Source organism: Pelecanus crispus, chromosome 1 (assembly GCF_030463565.1).
Source record: "Pelecanus crispus isolate bPelCri1 chromosome 1, bPelCri1.pri, whole genome shotgun sequence".
Taxonomy (NCBI): domain Eukaryota; kingdom Metazoa; phylum Chordata; class Aves; order Pelecaniformes; family Pelecanidae; genus Pelecanus; species Pelecanus crispus.
The window spans coordinates 196813371-196834339 of NC_134643.1; the positions used below are offsets into that span (position 1 = coordinate 196813371).

Below are 20969 nucleotides of genomic sequence, written 5' to 3' on the forward strand. Positions count from 1 at the left end.
AACTCGGCTAATGAAGTACAGTGTTTTGTGTGATATGACAGTGAGCCCTTACTGAACTTAATGTGTTTAAATTGCTTTCTTCCTGAAGACATCCAAATCCTGTATTTTTTCCTAAGCTTTCTATAAAGATGCAGAAGGTGAAGAGGACCACCACTTTTAGTGAATGCTAAAAGTTGACACCCTATCTGAAAGTTCATTCTTCTGCTATCATTATCAGCATAAAGCACACTATGCGGGGAAAAAACTGTAACTATTATTGGACGCAAGCAATGTAACACAGAATTTATCAATCAGAGTGCTGTAAAAATCAAAGGAATAGTCACCTTAACATATGTGTACTTTCCAAAATCTTTTGTTGTTGACTAAAACCTTCACAAAAACGTGGACCTGACAACCCTCGGTAAGACAAAGGGTTTATGAAGCCATACCATAGCATTAATATCAGAAACGGCTTATGAAAAAATCTTCCAGGTTCTTGATAAACTGTGTTGACAGTGTCCCTTTAAGATCTGAATGTGAGATACTGTGATCAGCTGATACAGCTGCACATTTGGCAACTCAATCTTCATGAGCAACTGAGTCAGTACTTATTTACTGAAAAAGTAATATGATAAATACTCATATTAAAAATCCAAACATTAATGTTGCAAGAAAATCTGAAGCGGGAGATTTTCCTCAATTTCAGAATGACCATTCAGCCATCACTCTTGTTCAGGAAGTCAGCTGATGGAGAACTCTGGTCTACTTTGAAAGAAATCAAGTATAGTGAGTCACACTGCCATTTAAACAAACAGTTCATACTCAGCTGGAGGACAAGACACTACACCATCGGATGACATAACCAGATAATCCCATCAAACTTGTATCGTGTCTTGTCATTTTTACGTATAATAAAAAATTGGTTTACAATTCATACATGTGAAACAAGTGGATTTTAGCACATATCTTAGAAGCTTGTCAATACACCAAAAAACCAAGTGTGATAGTCAAAAGATGTTAAGCCAGAGAAATTTTCCAGAGAAAAGCTTAATAAAAGTTTAGATTTATTACTTCACGTAATACCACACCTAAGATCATCTATATGCTGCATTTTTGTAAAATTATCTTCTCCTCCCACTCTAAGATAATCACTCTTTAAACATCTGTCTGCTATATTTTAGTTAACTACTCAAATATTTTATGGTCTTTATACTTGTAAATGCTTTAAAAAAAGTGAATCAGCATTTCATGTTCTGAGTGAAAATTTTAAATGCAACTGAGCATTCTGATCACTTTCATTATCCTGAATTCATAAGTTTCTCATACCATGTACCTTTAAATACCCATTTATCTTGAGCAAATTTTAGGTAGCAGACATGAACAACAGGAAGTTGACAGGATAACATGACATAGTGCTCAAAGGCAAATGTGAACTTGAGGAAAGTTAACACCCTGGATCTCAGCCTGCAGGTGCTGAAGGACCAGCTGTGCTCCACAATTTGATCTGATTTATGAAAAAATTCTACTTTGGTTAGCAGAGCCAAAATGGGAACCTGTGACTTCAGCAGCAGATGACCCGGCACTTGCAGTATATTCATCTATTCTTGCAGACACTAAAAAGAGTTCGAATTTCTATTCAGTCACCTGACTGCACATGTGAACGCCTCTTCAACAGCCAGCTCCACATGTGGAACAGAGCAAAAAACACGCAAGGGTGGCTTCAAGCCCAGATAGAGACTTGTAACCAAAAGAGATCAGGCAAAGAAAAAGTCATTGCTCCACAGAAAAAAGAGCAGCTATTTGCAGTAATGAACGCTACTAGTGAGTCAAAACAGTCATGACTACTCAACTGCCCACTTGATTGAGTAGTTGAGCACAGCTGGTTCACTTAGAGCAAATTATTTGACATGGGTTTAATTAGAGAGTTATAATTATCAGTAGCAATGGGAAAGAGCAAGTACTTTGTGTGTGTGCCCACAGTGGTAAGTGTTCAAAAAAGCTTCATATAGCTCATGTAACTAAACAAAAACATCAGAAAATGGGAAAGATTAGCACACAGATGTATAAGAGGACAGCAGATGGTAATAGACAAAAAAAATAACCATGTGTGGAACTAGCACTTTTGGTTTTTTTAAGTTTCATCATTAAACTGGCATTTTAAAAATGCTTAGGCTCACTTGATCACCTAGTGGCAAAGCCATACAATGCAACGTGAGAGAGAGAAATTTCCTTCCCAAACAAACATGGCATGTTATCACATAGACTCTGCTTAGACTGGGAGGGGGAGAAAGGGGACTTATTTTCACAACCACATTCCCATGTTAAATACCAAGAGCAGTAGCTAATCCTCAGATAGTAGAGGGAGCATTACGCAAGAACAACAAATGAAAAGGGGAGAATCAAGTTAGTACGTCCCACGTGAAAAATACACGATATACTTTGCCCAATACTAATAATGTCCTTTACATGAAACAAATCCAGGATTTGATCCAGTGCCAGAAAGAACTGGGTATGCTTCCTAAAGCACATGTTTAACCTAGAGTGTCAGTCTTTTAGCAACTCGTACTACTGAGCAAGACAATGCTGGCCCACCCCAAAAAGTCCTGCTTTAAATGGATAGCTGCAATATAGACATGAGAAAAGCACAGCTTCTCTAGGCTCCGATACAACAGGCAGGTTTATAAAAATACAGGTATGCAGAGAAAAGTTGTAATAAACTCATTGGAAAGAAAGGGTTTTGAAAAAGTTGTGCTCCATTCAGTACTTTTGGACATGCAGTGTTGTCAGAAAAACGGCTCATCTCCCAAACTGTACTAAATTGTTTATACAGCGCTGTATAGAGAAAGTAAAGTTTCCATGACCCTACCAGGCTCATCAGCTAAGGTTCTGAAACATAGACTTGACACCAAAAAAGACAAAGTTTAACTGAGAACGTCAACTTGGAGGCTACATCACAGTTTAAAACCTGAGGAATAACTGAAGTTAAAAAAACAAAAAAAAAAAAGAGAGAGAGAGAGAAAGAAAAGTTGGGTACCAAACTATAGTCAGCGACTGCATTTCTTCAAACTATCTGAGCTCTGCTTGCTTTTGAAGAAGCCCCCATATTGAATATTTCATGAAGATGCCACTTTGGACAACTAGCTAATTGGTGTCTCTGGGAAGCTTGTGGTTTACAATTTTTTCTGCCTATTAATAGTCAACCTACCTGCCCATAGTTGTCTATGCCAGTTACTAATCTATTTAAGTTTAATAAATCAAAAGCTGTCCTTAGGGACTGGCCAAGAGTCGTAAGTCCTTCAGCTTGAAGGTTTTTCAGTTCATTCATAAACGTTGCATGGTTCTCCTTCCAGCCAGCCTGAAAAGAGAAACGTGAGAAGACTTATTCTCCACATACGAGCTTTGCTTTTCTGTTACGCTACAAAGCGCCTTCCTTGCTGCATGCAGCTCGCTACAAATGCTAACAAAACACCTCGGAAGTTACTAATATTTAGTGTCGTCCCATAAAGCCTGAAAACACGCAGTTCTCTTAAGCCTTAGAGCTGCCCACCTATCAAATGAGGATTTTTGATTTGTTCCGCAGGACAAATTTCTGTGAAGTCACAGACGCACAAACCTTACGGCTACTGACGCCGCTCTCCCACAGCCCTTTCTAGATGGAAGCCGACTGCACTCCGAAGCGACCTCCAACAGGTTCACCGTCCTGTGTCATGTGGACCCACCGCCCCCTTCCCCCGCGGCACGCCCGCCCCCGCCCCGGCCGGGCTGAGGGAAGTCCCGTCCCCTTCCGAGTCCGGACTCTCCGGGCCGAAGTCGGTCCTTCCCCCGCTCGCCCCTTCCAAGCTGAACTCTCCTTGGAGTTGCTGTCACTTCTCCCAACTTGAATAAATATCCCCCACAGTTCATTGCTGCTCACACACACCACACAGGGAAAAAATGTCGGCCATGTTGATGTCAGCGCTGCCGCCGCCGCCGCCGGAGCCCGTGTGTGCCGAGCTCCCCCGGACCGCCGGCAGCCCGGGAGAGGCGGGCGGGGGGGCGGCCGCCGGCAGCGGCCCGCGGCGGCGCGGAGGGGCCGGAAGGAGGCCGGGGGGGGGGGGGGGGGGGGGGGGAGGGAGCGGCGGGGCGTGAGGGGGGGGGCGGCGGTGAGCGGGGGTTACCTTGATAGCGTAGGGAGGCTCCTCGAAAGTGACCAGCATGTACCTGTCTCCCCTGCTGGCCGGGTCCCGGGCTCGGAGCTGCGGCGCGGGGGACAAAGCAGAGGGTGAGCCCAGAGGCGGCGGCGGTGCCGCCGGAGCCCCCCGGCTCGGCTCGGCACGGCCCGGCCCGGCGCGGCCCTCCCCTCCCTCCCTGCCCGCACACACACGCACTGCCGCCCGCCCGCCCTCGCCCCGCGCCCCCGGCCCAGGCAGCCCCCCGCGCCCTGCCTCCCCCTCCCCTCCCCGCGCAGTCACTCTCGCTCTCTCTCGCCTCCTCTCGCAAGGCAGAGCCGGTACCTTCATGAAAGTCTCTACAGCGCCTTTGGCTATGTCCAGATAGGTGGTGCCCAGATGGGTGCGCTGGTTCATGGAGGCGGACGTGTCTATCAGGAAGAGTAAGATGGGCATAGTGCGGAGGGGCCGGCGGCCGGGCGGCTACATGGACAGCGGGCGGGGGGCTGAGGGGAGAACCGCGGGGCGGGGTGGGAGGGAGGGCGGGGGGGAAGAAGAGAAGAAGAAGAAGAAGAAGGCGACGGGGGACAGGAGAGGAGTAAGTGGCTGTGAGTGCTCTGCACGGGGAAGGGCGCCTCCCCGCTGCCCCTCTGCCGAGGCGGGGGGGAAGGGGGGGCAGCCCTGCCTGCCCTGCCCTCCTTTGTGTGAGGGGCCTGCTCAGCCCGACACAGGCTGGTTTATGAGGGAGAGGCGGATAGGGCTGCGCTGCTGCTAACCTTCCCCCCCCACCACCTTCTTCCACCGCCGCCCGCCCTCCCCTCCCCCTGTTGATGTTACTCAGAAGTTTCAGGCGGAGCAGCCGCAGCCCCCGCCACCCCGGCACTTTCTCTCTCTGACTGAGGCGCTTCCTCGCTCGCCGCCCGCTTTTAAGGCAGCCTGGGCAGGTCGGGCCCCGCCTCCGAAGGACACGTCCCCGCCCCACGTGACCGCCTCCCAGCCCCACCATAGGGCCGCCCGTAACCGCCTCATTAGCATATTCAAATCGCCGGGGGAGGGCGCGGGGGGGGGGGCGGCTGGAGCCGCTGGGGGAGCGGGCGGCGGGGGAGCGGGCGCCCGAGTGCTGCCGCCGCGCACGCGCAGTGGCGACCGGGGCGGGGGTGGGGGCGGGCAGGGGGACCTGGGGGCGCCGCCGCCGCCGCCGCTCCCCGGACGAACGTTCTCGGGGGCAGAAGAAACGGGGAGGGGTTGAGGGGGAGCGCGGGCGGGGCGCGACCCGCCGCCGCCGCCCTCGCTGGGCTATTTCCAGGGCTCTGGGGCGGGGGGGGGGGGGACGCCTCCCGCGGGGGTAGCGCCCGGCCCGCCTGCTTTGGGGCGCGGCGGCGGTGGCGGCGGTGGCGGCGGGCGGGAGGTGGCCGCTTGGGGAGGGTGGCGGGGGAGGCCCCGGGGGAGCGCGGGCCGCCGCAGCAGCTCCCCCGCGGCGGCCGGGGCGGTGACTCGGGCGCTGGCGGTTTGTCCCCGGCGGGAGCGGGCGGTGAGTCACGGCGGGGGGGGCGGGCGCCGCCCCCCGCCCTGCATGGCGGGCGCCGCCGCCGCTCTCCTTGAGGCTGCGGGAAGGGCCGCCGAGGGGCCGGGCCGGGCGGCGGGGAGCCCCCACCTGCCCCGGCGGGTCCTTCCCCCTCGCCCGGAGGAAGGGAAGCCTTGCGGGGGGGGGGGGGCGGCTGTGCGGCGCTCAGATGCCAGCGCAGCCCCTGAGGATCGGGGGGCGGCCAGGGGACCCGGGGTCAGGCTGAACCCCGCCGGCCCTGGCGCCGGGGGAGCGGGGGGCTCGCTGGTCAAGGGAAGGTGGGCTCCTGGCAGGCAGGACTTTTGTCGTCTGTCACAGCCGCTGGGTTTAGGATGTGGAAAGCAGTGTTCGGTACCATTTTGATGGTGAATTCCCAGAGACGTGCTCTGGCCTTCCACTCGGTGCTTGCGGAAAAAAAAAAAAAAAAAATTGGCTAGCCCTAGCTGTGACCTTTTCCCCTACATACAGGCAGAGATTAACACTAATGTTTCTTTGATCCACGCAAAGGCACTCCAAATTTACTTCCTATAAATCATATAATTGTGGAGTGTTTCCAGCCACTTAATGACGAAGATCTCTGCTCCCAGTTGTTGTTTGGGGTTTGGTTTTTTTTTTTTTTCCCTCCCAGCAATTGAGTCTTTGCTGTTCCTGCTCTCATAGCCTTGGAGCAGTAACTCCGGAGCCATTTCTTAGCATAATCTGTTCAGGAGATTGCTCCGCTTCCTATGTGACTGGGATTTTTTCCCTGATCCAGCTGATGTGCTCCCACAGCCACTGCTCTAGAAGGTATGAAGCCACTGTGCTCCTTCCTTCTCTCAAGATAAAATTGGCAGTGTCCTGGTTTGATTCATCTTGCTCTTCCAGGCAAGATTTCTGTCTTGTTAGGCAAGAGCTGGTTTGGGCTTTTTTTTTTTTTTAAAAAAAAAAACACTAATGAAAGATTAGCATTTAGTTTCTAGGAAGAGAGAGGAATAGAATCATATTTCCATTACGGATTGGTATGCATTCTTATGCCTGCAAGCAGCTTATTTTGGCTTTCCTGTTGGGGCTGCATCTGTGCCACCCCTTCTCAGGCACTGGGGTGAAGTCAGGGATGCTTCCTTTCAGCCCAGTTCACCATTCAAGGCCATTAAGGAATCTCCACTCTCAAGGACCCTGTGAGAACTGGGAAGGAATCTTTGTGGAGTCAGTACAGACCAAAATACGGCAACTGGGTTTCTTTGGAAGCAACATCTTTTACTATGAGTGTTTCTCAGTGTGGATCCTGCCGGTGGTGGTAAGAGTGGCCAAGCTCGTGTGCACCCAGTGGCTCCTGAGCTGCTTGTATCTTCCGAGCAGTCCAGTGTTAGAGCTCCAGCAGTGGTGCTTTGTCTCGTGGCCAGCAGCAAGGCTGTTCTGGTCCTGGTTCTACTGGTTAATCTGAATCCCTGCTGTCAGAGGAAGCAAATCAGCAGGTGCCGCAGAGGCCACATTGCCGGGTTGCCCTGGAATCCAGCTGCATGCCAGCCCCTGCTACACAGTAAAACATCTGGGCTATCGGAGAGACTTGGTTCACAGTCATTTTCTCTCTACAGAGGTGTTTTGGGACACATTTCTTACCCTCGGCTCCCCACAGAAAGTTGCACGTATCTTCTGCAGCTCCTAAGGTCAGCAAGACTGGCTGCTGCTACAGTAGTAATTGTCTCCCTAAGGTGGTGGGATTCAAGTTGTTAAGTAAAGGCTGCAGTGCTGCTTTAACAGATCATGCCTTGGGATTAGTAACTTCATTTGGGAGTAATGTTGAGTGAATGTATGATGTCGGCCTCTAATTGGCTTCCTTTTAAATCTCTGAGATAGGCACATTCTTCAGACATGCCATCTTCTCTCCTACTTGTGTGTTGGTGATGTTTCATTGACAGCTCTAATAAAAACAGCGTCACTTTTATGTGTCAAGCATCGTGTATCTTCTTGGAGAGCATCCTAAAAATGGGAAACTTCTGGAATGGTTCCTTCTCCAAAGTGCAGGAAAAAAGGCATTTTGGAGTCCTTGCCATACCAGGAAAATACCATGGTGAAAAGCAGCCTGGGCCATGGAGACTTTGCGTAAATCCTGGAGAGTCATTTGGAATTTTTAAGTTTTGTTGCCAGTGAGTGAAGGGAGAGGAGAAAAAAAAGCCATGTTAACTCTTAGTGGTAGAATTGGTCATAAACCGGCATGAATTCTGAAGCAACTTTGAAAACTGCAAGCTGTAGGCACACTGTAATTTTCTTACCAACACAGGAGGAAGGTGCGACTGAAGCCGCTGGGCCTGCTCTACCCATAGTCCCTCAGCCCTGGTGATTATCACAGATAGAAGAATCCCACAGACAAAACTTACACGCAGTGCCAATGGGATTTATACACGCAAAACCACTTCACTGTACTTTTCTGTACGTACTTGCTTTTGCTGTTTTCTTTGAAGCCATTTTGGAACACTCAGTTCTTCCCGCTCCTGTGCATCCCTGTTAGATCCCCTATAGGACAGAATCAAGGCTCTGTGTGTGCTGTCTGTGGTAAGCATTAGTACTTTTCTGCTGGGAGCAGGCCAATTTGATTAATGTTGAGAAAGATTCTTTCAAAGATAGATAATCAACCCAAGCCTTAACTGTGTATCAGCCTCTTGATGTGAGAGTCGTAATGGCTAGTACTGCCATCAGAGTCACGTTTATAAATCTGTACGGGAGATTTGCTGCGAAGGAACAAAACCCAGTGATATTCGTGCTTATGCTCATTACTGGCAGACCTGACGCAGCTGAGCAGGGAGAGAGCTTGAGGCTGCCACTGAAAACAGATGCATCTTTCGCTGGTTTCAGCTTTTTTATATGGTGGGCAAAGTTACACCCCATGCGTAGTCTAAATGAGCCAGTTCTACCTTTTCTCCTAAATCTAGATGAATCATTGCAGTACGGTTCTGTCTGGAGGAATACTCTTGCTGTCCTCATGATGCAAAGAATTCCGGCTACTTCCATAATGTTTTTGTTTGTTATTTGTCATGCACCCATGAGGAAGCATGAGCGTATATGTATGTCTAAGAATACTCATTTTCTGGTCTTCAGAATAGGCCAGTTGTCCATTTGGGGACAAATAAGATGGTATTAAAATGCAAATTTCACTTTAAATTTGAATGCTAACTCAAAAAATCAAAACTCAAATATAAGTATGAAGATATACCTGAAAAAAAATATGAAAAAATTGAAGAGCGATTTTGGTATCATTTACTGTTACTGTGTTTTTTCCTTAAACAGCTGCTTCTCCCAGTCGATATTTGTGAGATGTTTGTTGTATTATCACATAGTGTTAGCCTTATTTTGTCCTAAACTGCAGGCTTGAATGGAAGATGTTATGCTAAAGACCCTCAAGCAGATCTGAGAACTAAAATTGACAGTATAACTTTTTTTTTTTTTTAAATTGGCTTTCTCCTTCTCAATACAGAATTGTTTCACAAAGAATATTTCAAGATCTTGGTCAGTCCAGGTTTTAATGACACAGGTACATTTTTCAGAGCTTCCTTTAAAATACCATTCTGTAGCCTTGTAGATTGTCACCATTAAACTTTTTTTCCCCTGTTTAAAAGTCTTATATTTTCCATTGCCTACTTTTATGCTACTGCTTATCATTAAAATATATATCTTTATACTGCCTTCTGAGTTTCAATTTATTATCTTTTAATACTTGTGTCCTGTTGCTTTTAGTCTTCCTTTAACTAAGTTCTGTGCATTCAACTTGGTTTTTTTTTTTTATAAATAAAATTTATTTTTCACTTGTCTTGCATACATGACAGCTTATATTGTTGGTTTTTTTATTGTTTTTACTGGTTTCAATTCAGTGGGGTTTGACCTTACTTTTTTTTCTCTTTCTGAAATTGTTACCAAAGAGAAATTGATTTGATCTTGTAATACAGGTAGCTTAGGTAAACACATGAAACTCATCCTAGACTGAATAATTACTGAGAAGGCTGGGATCAGATAAGCTGTAACCCCCAAAATTTTTCAGAAAAGCAGCATTAAGATAACTGGATCTCAGTTTTTTATGTATATTCTAGGACTTGGACTGAGGATGCCTATTTTTCTAAAATTTGCAGAGGCAGCTGCCTTCCTTTGAAACTGTCTAGCACCTTTTAGAAGTCTGTACTTTGGCTTCCCCAGCACCAGAACACAGTGAAACTACATCCCTCTGCAGAACGATGACCTCTAAAAGAAGTTGCGTTCTGGCTTCTCTTGGCCCATCTTCAAAGACAGCCTCCTTTTCATTGTCCGTCCATCGGGAAACCCAGAGGATAGCCTTTGAAGCTTCCTAGGGATTTTTGTATTCCCCACCACCCCTCCAGTCATCCAAATCCCTTGCTGTTTCCTGGCTTGGGAGTTGGAACCGCAGTGAACAGCAGTGTACCATCCAGGGGAAGAATAGTTAATATGGAAATGCAAGGAAACTGGTGTTACAATAGTTTGATATAGTTTGTTTTCTAACTGTACAGACTGAATGTGGGTACTGGGAGACTAAGTTCATGAACATTTGTGAAGTACTTAGGTTCTTCCAAAGAAAGTTATGACAGAAGTGCACAGTAAGATTATTTTCAGAGGAAAAACGAATCTCTTCGAGGACCATCTGTGCTGTGACAGCAGAAGTCAGTCAATTAATGATGGAGAGGTTGCAAGGCACCTGAAGAGAAGATAAGGAAGCTTTTGTCATTAAAATCAAACTGTATGTTCGATACATGCTTTTCCTTTAGTATTACTGGCCTTAGATTGAAAGGTCTTCTAGGCTATGACTCGTCTTCATACGTGTTTAACAGTGTTTAACAGAGCACGACCTCTCCTATTAGGTACCGTGGGGGAATATTAAATCTGACATTGAGAAAGCTGCTTAAAACAAACATTTCAAAATTACAGTTTTGATAAGGTAGTACATATGAGAATTCAAATCGACTTACAGTTCTTATATATCCTTCCTGAAGTGTTACATTGCTCCTTTCACTTAAGGTAGGATTCTGGTCAAGAACAAAAACCTGTCTCATCTCCAGGCCTTTACATTTATTCTGTCTCTTGGGTATCTCAGCTAGTGTGTCAAGACCCAAAGAGAACAGAAACATGCTCTAGCATACAAAAGTGAAGATATTTTACCTGTTGTCTGTCTTTCTTTCTTTCTTTCTTTCTTTCTTTCTTTCTTTCTTTCTTTCTTTCTTTTCTTTCTTTCTTTTCTTTCTGTCTGTCTTTCTGTCTGTCTTTCTGTCTTTCTGCCTTTCTTTCTTTCTGTCTGTCTTTCTTTCTTCTTGAACTTATTTTCCATCCTTGAGATGCTGGTAGCAGCAGGCAGCAGCAGTCCACTGTATTTCTGATAACACCAGAGTGCCCAGGGAAATACTGGTACAGACTTCTCAGCTTCCCTCCAGCCCCCCAGGCTGTGAAGACAGGAGGAGTCTTCCGCATTCGCAAAAACAACAGGTCTGAGGAGACCTTCGCTTGTTATGCCGGGGGGGGGAAATCCTCTTTTGTAAGGATGGCCAGAGATAATAGTTACATCTATCAGATAGTTTGAGAGAGATCGTTTGTAGCAGTCCACCCTGGTTTTGTTTAGTTTTCTTGTATCCCTGGTTAAAAGCTCCTGTGTGTGTGGTAAGGGGTTAATGCAGTCCTCCACACAAATACCTGTAACACACAATGTTGCCATGCAGGCTGTCCTCGGGATGACAAGAACAGAACTAGGATATTCTTCCCCCACAACACCACTTTTAAACAACCTTTCAGATGGTTGTTACATCCCTCCCAGGGAAGCTTTCCTGGGGTGTCAGTGCCCTGCCTGTACCCGCTGACGTGAGCGATCCCCTGTCACCCTTCCAGCACTCGCTTTTGTTCATTCCTCCAAGCATTCCTTCTTGCCTACACTACCAACTTTCAGTAGCCCCGGAAATCATATCCTTCCCAAAGCACTGGACCCTCCCGCACATTTCATAGCATAGCAACGTAACTCCATTACCATGGATCCCAGACACAGGCGTGCAGAATTTATCTAACTAATCGACCGGCTAAGGGACACCAATTCCAGCTACAGTCAGCTTGGAGTATAAAGCAGTTAGAGCTAAAAGATACTCTACAAGCACTTTCCAGGGAGGCAAAACAACTAGGTGTATTTTTCTTTCCCCCCTCCCCCCCCCCCCCCCCTTTTTTAATGGCCAATGTAATGGGTATAGTCTTGGTAAACAAGAGGACAGAATTATTCATTCATCCCTAAATTGCTTCCCACTGAGGTATCACACCTGCATGTGGTATTTGCGAGCTGGGAGCTCTTTCTTTAAAATATTGCCACACTGTAGAAGTTTATTATCCAGCTTTTACTCTAAAGTGGTTATTATGCATTGCCATCTTTTGCCCAAAATCAAAATGCACTCTAAAAGAAAGATGCACTTGGTTGCTCTCTGCAAAGCAGCTGGCATAGCTGGTGTCAAATGGAATATAGAGCAGTTGGTCTGTCTTTTGCCACTTAGCAGTTAATGAAAACTTATCAAATCTCAACTAGGAGCTATTTGGAAATCTCTACAAAAGCCATCTATAAAGGACAGACATAGGTCTTCTAGAGTAAAACAAACCTGATAAAATCTGCTCTTACCCAGGGAAGAAATCTGTTCATCTGTATTCCCTGATTTCAAGCACCTTTGGCAAGGTGTTTGGGACTGTTTGCTGAGCGTGTTATTCAAAAGATACAGTTAAAATGAAGTGGGAGGGGTTTTTTTTTTTTCTGATTTTAGGCACACATTGAAGCCCTGATATAAGGCCTATTTGTTAAAGAAAACCTGAATGGATGCCACAGTGGGCAAATCTGTCTTGCACCAACTTGCAGAAAAATAGTGTCTGGTTTTAGAAATATTTCAAACGGGGAGGAAGGACACTTAAAACATGGCTTTGAAAAGCACAGAAGGATAATTCTTACCAAGTTGAGCTTACAAAATCATTTCTCATTAGGAAAATTTTAGAACTGAATTGAGACCAGCTTATAACGCACCTTGAATTACAAGTGTAACCTTTTTTCATAATAGCAGTCTTCACCAAGCAGTACTGTTTTGGTCAGTGATGAGTTCTTTTGTTGTTGGAGATGGCTTTCAATTTCATGATGTTGCAATCGGAAAGCCTCGAACATTTTGGGATCAGTGCTAATATTTTCCTGTTGGTAAGCCATTTTTAAGGCAATGTACGGTTTATGGTTATTTTCCAAACATGGGTCCAAAACAAAAAGTCCAGGAAAGCCCATCCCATAATTCAAGCTGACACTAAGTGTACGCTTCTCCAGGTTTGGCAGAGTGTGTTGTGTACATTGGTTGTGTGATGAATGTAACATTTTCGCTGAGATTCTCCTGCTCCTTCCCTCCTTTGAGGTATTTCTATTTTCTGTTATTTCTGTTTTCCTAGGGCCTTGACACTGTTACATGCATTCATGTTGGCTGGTTTATGTGAATTGTGAATACACAGCTTACAGTGATTTATATAACTGGGGTCTTGAAGGAAGATGAAACTTAACAATGCAAAGGAGATAAAATCAGGCTTTTAACTATCATATCCATTCAACTTATTTTCAAGGTATTGTAGGGTTTTTTTTGTATTTTATTTCCCTTGATCAATTCTTATTTTTCTTCATGTCTTCCATTTCAGGTCTTCGTTATCTTGTTTTTCCCTTCAGAAAAAGTTACAATATGTTTTCCTTGACATTTCTACTTAGATATTCAGTATGACTCCCCTCAGCTGGCCGAGGGAAAAAAGCCAAAACTACTCATTTGCTCTGACAAGTGTTTTCACTCTCCGTGTTTTCAATGATTGGTTGTGCTGTGTGCTTGACTTCTGCAGCAGCTAATAAATAACTCCTGATCCAGCAAAAGCTTCCAAAGGTTGACAGATATCACTTGAGCTCTCATTTCAGAGGTAAGTGACAGCCCTTTAACCCAATTATAGTCCAGTGTAGCATAATCGGACTCACTTGTGATCCTCTACCAACTGGCTACAGTTAACTTACAGGGAACAGGACAGTATTCCTTTTTCAAGGGGAATTAGGGTCTGTTATGCTTTAATTTATATATTGTTTGGAATGCTCCAGCCTGTTTCCGCCATAGCACCAATTTTTCCATTGCTGCATCTGCTCATTGTTTCCTAACTCCCTTTTCTTATGCTGAAATCTATTGCCTGTGTGTTAACGTGTTTTACAGTAGTTTTCACTAAGACATTTGGGGTTTTTACTTTTGTCTAGTTAGCTAGACACTTTTGTCATAGTGTGCCTCTATTTAACATGACCAATTTGTCCATAATGTCAGTTAGTTTGTGGAATAAGTAACTATAATTGTGACCATCATCTAAATCTGTTCCTTATCGCACTGGTAGCAATCCAGCAGACCACTGCCACTAGCACCAAACTGTCCTGTAATTCTGACATCATAGTGAATTCCTCCCCAACTGGCAATAAGAAGGTCTTACATGGCTTTTTCTCTGCTTGAATTCTCTGTTTTCTGGATTGTGAAATTATCCTCTGCATAATTCAAGAACTGTTTCATGATCTATGTTTAGCAGAATTTGTTACCCAACAGATGTCTGGGCAGTTAATGACCTCTGTAAGTACAGCCCTGCGATTTCTTGCTACTGACGGTCCAAGAATTTTTAATCTCTTCTGCTACAAATCAGCACTAGGGCAGCATGTCACTTCTTATTAAAAAACAAAAGCATAAAATGTGTATAAATTTTCCCTTCAGAATTGTTATGCCTAGTCAGAAGAGGCATTTCTCCCTCATTCTCTTTTGAATCTTTATGTTCATGAATGTGTGCATACATAAATGCGCATAGTTGCCTATTTTTCTGGCCAAAAACAAAGGACAGGAATAAAACCCCTTGAAATTAATCAAAACATAATTTCAAAGGAAAAATACTTCCACAAATACAAGTCAAAACTGACACTGCCAGCCTTCAAGTTGGGGAAAGGGTGGCTGCCTAGAAAAGTCCATGGTAGGAAAGACTCTTCGACTATCGCTTTTACACATATGGCAAATGTAGTTTTACAAGAGGATTTGGAGGCACTCGAGCCAGATCCTTAGCCCTAGCTAGTGATGTGTTCACGCTGTAAGATCACACTGCAGCTGCACAACCATTTCCTCTTTCCTCCTCACCATTCAGATCAGGATTGAGCCCGTCCCTGCATAAGAAAGTTGTCCTAGTTTGTCTTCTGGTTTTTTCTCCCTTTTCAGTTATCAGCACTTGGGAGAAGGAAAGTATCAGGCAGGATTGTATCAAAGGGGAGGTAAGAGAGTCCCTAACATCTGGCACTCCTCTCACAGAGGAGGGAGACAAGGAGTTGAATGGTGATTGATACAGGTGCGGTCAGACATCCCTATGGAGGGATTCTGCAAGCCAGATGCTGAAGTCCCTACAACACACATCTGCACAGTGAAGTGCTTGAGAGGATGGCCCATACTTTGCTGTGTGCCACTGAAGGAGAGAAACTGGACTGCCTGCACACAAGTGCTCCTGTAGCAGCTGGGCTCCCGGCAGCTGCCTGGGACTCCCACCACCTAGCTCCTGAATGCCAAGAAGTTTGCTAGATGTCTTGTTGGTACCTGTTGCTACAGTGGAAGGGTCATTGTGGCCAAACTGCCTAATTGGAAGGTACCAAAACCCTGGAGAAAGCTTCATCGGCTGGATCCACGCTGGTAAGGTTTAGAGGCCAACACTCAGGCACTGCTGTGTAGAGCTCTTACAATTGAATTATAAGCACGTTACCTGGCAGTTTTGGCACGCAGCTCTTAGCAAGCTCTCAAATGGTACCCGGACAGGGCTTGGAAGACAGCATGGAGCAGGGCCTGTTTCCCCAAAGGCAGTTTTACATCACCACTCTTTCCTGGGGGAAGAAGAAAATGTAGTTCTGTGATGCAAGTGGGACACACTGTTTGGCGTCAGAACCCAAAGAACAATCTCTGGTCTGTTTTATGAGCTAGTAGAGCTGGACACATCCTGGAGCAGGTACCAGAATTTCTTGCTACAGTTTTGGCCTTGGGGTCTCTAGCTTTAGGGAAAGGTTTCTTTTTTAGTTTGGTTTTGTGGGGCTTTGGGGGGGGGGGGGTGTCTTTAATGTGTTTAAGTATGTGCATACATGCATACCTACCCATGTGGCTTTTCAGATGGAGAAACCTATTTCCAACACTCATTCATTACAATTTGAGGGGCTTTACATGCTCTTCATTACCACCTGTCCCTTCCCCAATGTCTTCTCACTTGAACACTTCGGGAGCACTAACATGGCCAATTCTTACAGTGTTTCTTGTCATGGTTCAGTGAAAAATAACTATTGCCCTAGTTCCCTCCTATTACTGTGAACTGATCTAACACACCAGACAAGTTCTTTTGACTTCAGGAGCATCACTTGACCTCATATGGAGCTTTTTGAGCACTTTTCTTTTTGACACGGATACCTGATTTAGAGTCTCTATGTGAAAATTGTCCTGTGCTCATATTAAGGATCCAATACAGAGGCTATTCTGGGGCCGGTTAGCCTGAACATCAGGGGCTAATCAAAACTACTGAGAAGGTCAGAATTTTTTTTTGCAGTCTCGGGGGTTTTCTTTGTTTTCCCATTTGGAGTTTCCTCATCTACTTTCAGAGGCACAAGATGTACATTCACCAGTTCCTGTCTTCACAGAGGTATTTCTACTATCTTGTCAGATGATATTTTTACACAAGGAGGTCACCAAGTTACAGATGAGGACATGACTGAATAATTGGTTTTCCCCTCCAAACATGTGTGGCTCTTGTCTCTAGAACATTTACTGTTTTACAAATAAAGAGTATTTCTCCCACTTTCATGAATTTTCTCATTTGGTGGCTGTCCTGGAATGGGCCAGTGCTTCCACACCCACTCTTGTCCCAAAGGATGTCTCCCCAAAGCAGCTAAACCTGGCTCAGATATGGTTCTCCCTTCAAAATCAAAGGGCACTCTGTAGATTCTGACTATAGGCATATGGGCCTACTACTGTGCAAGATGTTCAAAGCAATCAGACATTCTGGCTGTAATCTATCTAGAATAAAAATGATGCTTATCAGGAATGGCCATGAGGTAATTGGGGAACCAAATGCTCCACAATACCATCTGTGATAGTGCCCATCAAAATGTGGCATCATTGGGATGTATGTATGTGCTCACAGGCTGAGGAACCCCTTCCTGCGGAGATGGCCAGAAATGCTGACCCACCTGCTAAAGTGAAGGTGACTCAACATTTGCAAAGAATAAGACATGAAAAAGTTTGATTAGACAATCTGGGATTCTTTTTTAACTCTTCAAACAGCCCTGTGGTACTGAGTCATAAGTCCCTGTCTACACTGAAACTTCTGCAATTTTTCTCTCAAGCTGCTTCTCAGGATTTCTTTGCAGGAGTCGTTTTGCACAGAAAGGATGAGTTCAGTCACCCTGCTTCAGGAACCACAAGCTTTTAAAGCAATCTTTTGTCACAGCTTTGAGTCAACAAAAATTGGCAACTGTAGTGAGGGTCTACTTATTTTTTTAAAGACTCAGGTGCTTGTTTTGTACTATATGAAGCTTTCCATGTAATTTCAGTAAGGGGTAATCTACAAAATGGCTTGACTTCAAGAAAACTGCCCAGATCCAAAAACTTTCTATTGAAACATGCGTATTAAAATGATGCTAGAGCTTTGTTAGCAGTAGCACTGTTAGGATCTTTTGGCCATAAGTTGTATCAGACTTTTTTTTTTTTGGTAAAATATTCCTTTACTCCTATTTCTAAGGTACTATCAATATTAGCAGTTAAAAAACAGTGTTTAATAGCTTAATAGTAGTTTTTTTCTTTGATTTTCTCTTTGTATGCTCAGATTATAGAATCACAGAATGGTTTGGGTTGGAAGTGACCTTTAAAGATCATGTAGTCCAACCCCCTGCCATGGGCAGGGATGTCTTTCACTGGATCAGTTTGCTCAAAGTCCCATCCAACCTGACCTGGAATACTTCCAGGGATGGGGCATCTACAACTTCTCTGGGCAACCTGTTCCAGTGTCTCGCCACCCTCCTCATAAAAAAAAGGCTTCTTATGTCCAATCTAAACCTACCCTCTTTCAGTTTAAAACCATTGCCCCTTGTCCGGTCACGACAGGTAAAAAGTCTCTCTCCATCTTTCTTATAAGCCCCTTTTAAGTATTGAAAGGCTGCAATAAGGTCTCCCCAGAGCGTTCTCTTCTCCAGGCTGAAGCACCCCAACTCTCTCAGCCTTTCTTCACAGGAGAGGTGTTCCATCCCTCTGATCATTTTTGTGGCCTTCCTCTGGACCCAATCCAACAGGTCCATGTCTTTCCTGTGCTGAGGGCTCCAGAGCTGGACGCAGTACTCCACATCGGGTCTCATCAGAGCAGAGTAGAAGGGAGGCTCACCTCCCTCAGCCTGCTGGCCACGCTTCTTTTGATACAGCCCAGAATATGGTTGGCTTTCTGGGCTGCAAGCACACATTGCTGGCTTGTGTCCAATTTTTTGTCCACCAGGATCCCCAAGACCTTCTCTGTAGGGCTGCTCTGAATCCCTTCATCACCCATTCCGTATTGATACAGAGGATTGCCCTGACCCAGGTGCACCTTGTTGAACTTCATTATGTTTCAGATGGTTGAAAGCATTTTGTCAACCTAACAACATCCACTGTAGGCCCATGTGTAGTAAAAGTGAGAACATAAAAAAAAAAAAATAGCTAAAAGACAAAAGTTGTAAGAAAATGTTCCTCGATATTCCCTGGACATGTTCTTAATTGTATACTTTAGATGAAAGAAAAAGAAATACTTCAAAGCTTTCATATTGTTCATGCATTATGTAAGAGAAATTTATTTACCTTTCAAGCAGGTTACATAGGTGATTTTAATGCATTTGCCAAATAGGAAATGTATTTATTGATGATACTCCATGATTGTTCAATATCACAGAGGGAAGGAAGATTTAGGGGAAAAAAAAAAGTTCTGAAGTCCTGAGGCCTATAAAAATAAAAGAATAATGAGCTTAGAAGAATTAGTGGTCAGAAAGTTCCACCAAAAAAGACACTGAATTAAATTACAGAGTTTTTTTTACAGCAAGTTGGGAGCCCAAAATGTGAGTAATACTATAGCAGGATCAATGAGGACAAACGAAACAGCAATAAGACTGCATACAATGCCAGAACTGCTTATGGGGCAAAATTGTATGAGCCAGGAGTTCTCATTTGCAGCCCACACACTGACACAGCATCACTTTTTTTGTTCTCACATGTTCACAGTCAGTTACAAAGCCAACAGCACTTGCATGGCAGCTAAAAATGAGTGTATTTCTTCTCGATAAGGTGCTACACAGTGATACTGCCATGCATATTTTTTAAAGCTAATCTTTTTCTCCATAACTTTGACCTACAGCAGATTCAAGCTGTGTTGCTGATAGGTCCTAATCTTCTGAATGCCTGCATAAAACAAAACTAATGAAATATAGAAGAAAACCTTCATAATGAGCATGTAGGGCTTATTAATAGAAATGTGATAGGCAGTACTATTCATTGTGTGACTGATAAATACGTGGAGCAAAATAAGGAGCAATGTCTAAATTTGAGGGTGCATTTTTTGTATTTTTAAGCAAGATGGACAAGCGAATTTTCCACAGAACATTTTGGTACTCTGTGAAGTTTGCCTTTCTATATAAAAAGCTCATCTATATTTGTTTCCCACATGCTTCCAAGAATGATGTAGCATCTGAAATTAAAAATATTTTTTCAGTAACTATCTTATGAAGGCTATCACTGCTGACAAAAGAGGAGAAAATTTTAAGCATGTTTTTTTGCAGTTGCATAGAAGTGCAAGTTTTGAAGAAATTGTAAATCCCATATACTGTAAAGTGGGAAAACATTTAGTTTACAAACAGGCAGAGAAGAAAAGCGTGGGAGATAATAAAACACTGCCACATTCAACCGCTATTGAGAGGCAGCTCTACCTGTTGCCAAGTGGTTTTACCTTTTTTATGTGGTTATCTTTTGTGTATCTAAGTTCTTTGGATTTGCATGGGTGATTGAGGAAGAGGCCTCAGAAGCCAAAATCTGGCTTGCTGTCAACGGAGCAGTTTTAAATTTAAGTACTGAATCAAAGTGCAGTTTTGCTCCCATGCTAGTTCCCCTCTTGCAGAGTGAGAGCAACTGGAATCAGATTACTTAATGGATCAAAGGGTCACATGTTGAATAGTTTGGGCCTAAAATTTAATCACCATCAAATAGTTTTTCTTTATTAAAGGCCTGTTCTTGGGATTATTAATATTACTCCTATTATCGTTGAGCACTTTATAAAAGGAACATTTTTCTTAGTATCCGCAAAGAGGCCAACCTGTTTATTAAATTGTCCTACTCCTACTCAGTGGCCCCAGTGCTTGCCAGTTTTAGCCGAAAGGTATGCGAGATGTCACTATGTTGCTAGATCATGTGGTGTTCATAATTTTGCAGAAAAGTTACAATTATGCCAAATCAGAACATATTGCTGTGCTTTTTGGCCAAGGGATTTCCCCTCCTCTTGCACTAGAACTAGCAACTTTGCAGGCAGGAGTATCTAAACACAGGGCTGACAGCTGAGCTGGAGACCGTCCAGCACCCTCCTCTCTGGGCCACCCTTTTGACCTGCAGGCTGGGATTCTCTCCTGCTTGTCTGAACTGTCACCAAGACGTGATTACCTATTGTTTTAAACAAATTTAGTCTGTAAATCTCAGAAGAATCTCACCCTGATAAACCAAAATAAGTAAATAAAAAAAATCAACCCCAAACCAACCAACAAACAAAACAGAAGATGGAGCCAGAGAGCAGCTTTTAAAGCAAATTGCCAGAGAAGATGGGGAATGCAATGTGCTCAAACTCCCAAGCTTCAAACAAGACTGCAGATGAGGAATTGGAGAAAGTCCTCCAAGACTCTGGTGCGGTACAAGGGCATGGAAAGTGGCTCCACTGTGTGTGAAGGCATCGGTTCAAACCAGCACTGCTTCTTCCCAGAGGTCTTCTGTCGTCATCCTGTATGTGAATACATGACCCAGTATAATTGCTGATAGGCATGCAGCCTAATTCTGCTCTATCCAAATCAAAGGAGTGAAAGGCAACCCACATCACAAAAATAAAGGCCAAAACTAACAGAGGGAAAGATGTTTCATTTGCTATGGTGGCATGCCAAAACGCAGAGTAAGAGAAATGACACTAAGAAACAAAGATGAGGTAATATTAATTCAATATAAAGGAAACTGCATTTTTCAGCTTGT

The 20969-nt window shown here is 44.5% G+C and overlaps 1 protein-coding gene across 1 annotated transcript in view; it reads right to left on the bottom strand.

Moving 5' to 3' along the window:
• Window positions 1–4583, bottom strand: part of INTS6 (integrator complex subunit 6) — a 46384-nt gene extending 41801 nt beyond the window's left edge. The window contains exons 1-3 of the mRNA XM_075706079.1: window positions 4473–4583; window positions 4137–4214; window positions 3185–3334 (exon numbers count right to left, since the gene is read on the bottom strand). Of these exons, the coding sequence (XP_075562194.1) occupies window positions 3185–3334; window positions 4137–4214; window positions 4473–4583 (339 nt within the window). The remainder of the gene's footprint in view (window positions 1–3184; window positions 3335–4136; window positions 4215–4472) is intronic.
• Window positions 4584–20969: the final 16386 nt, after the last annotated feature.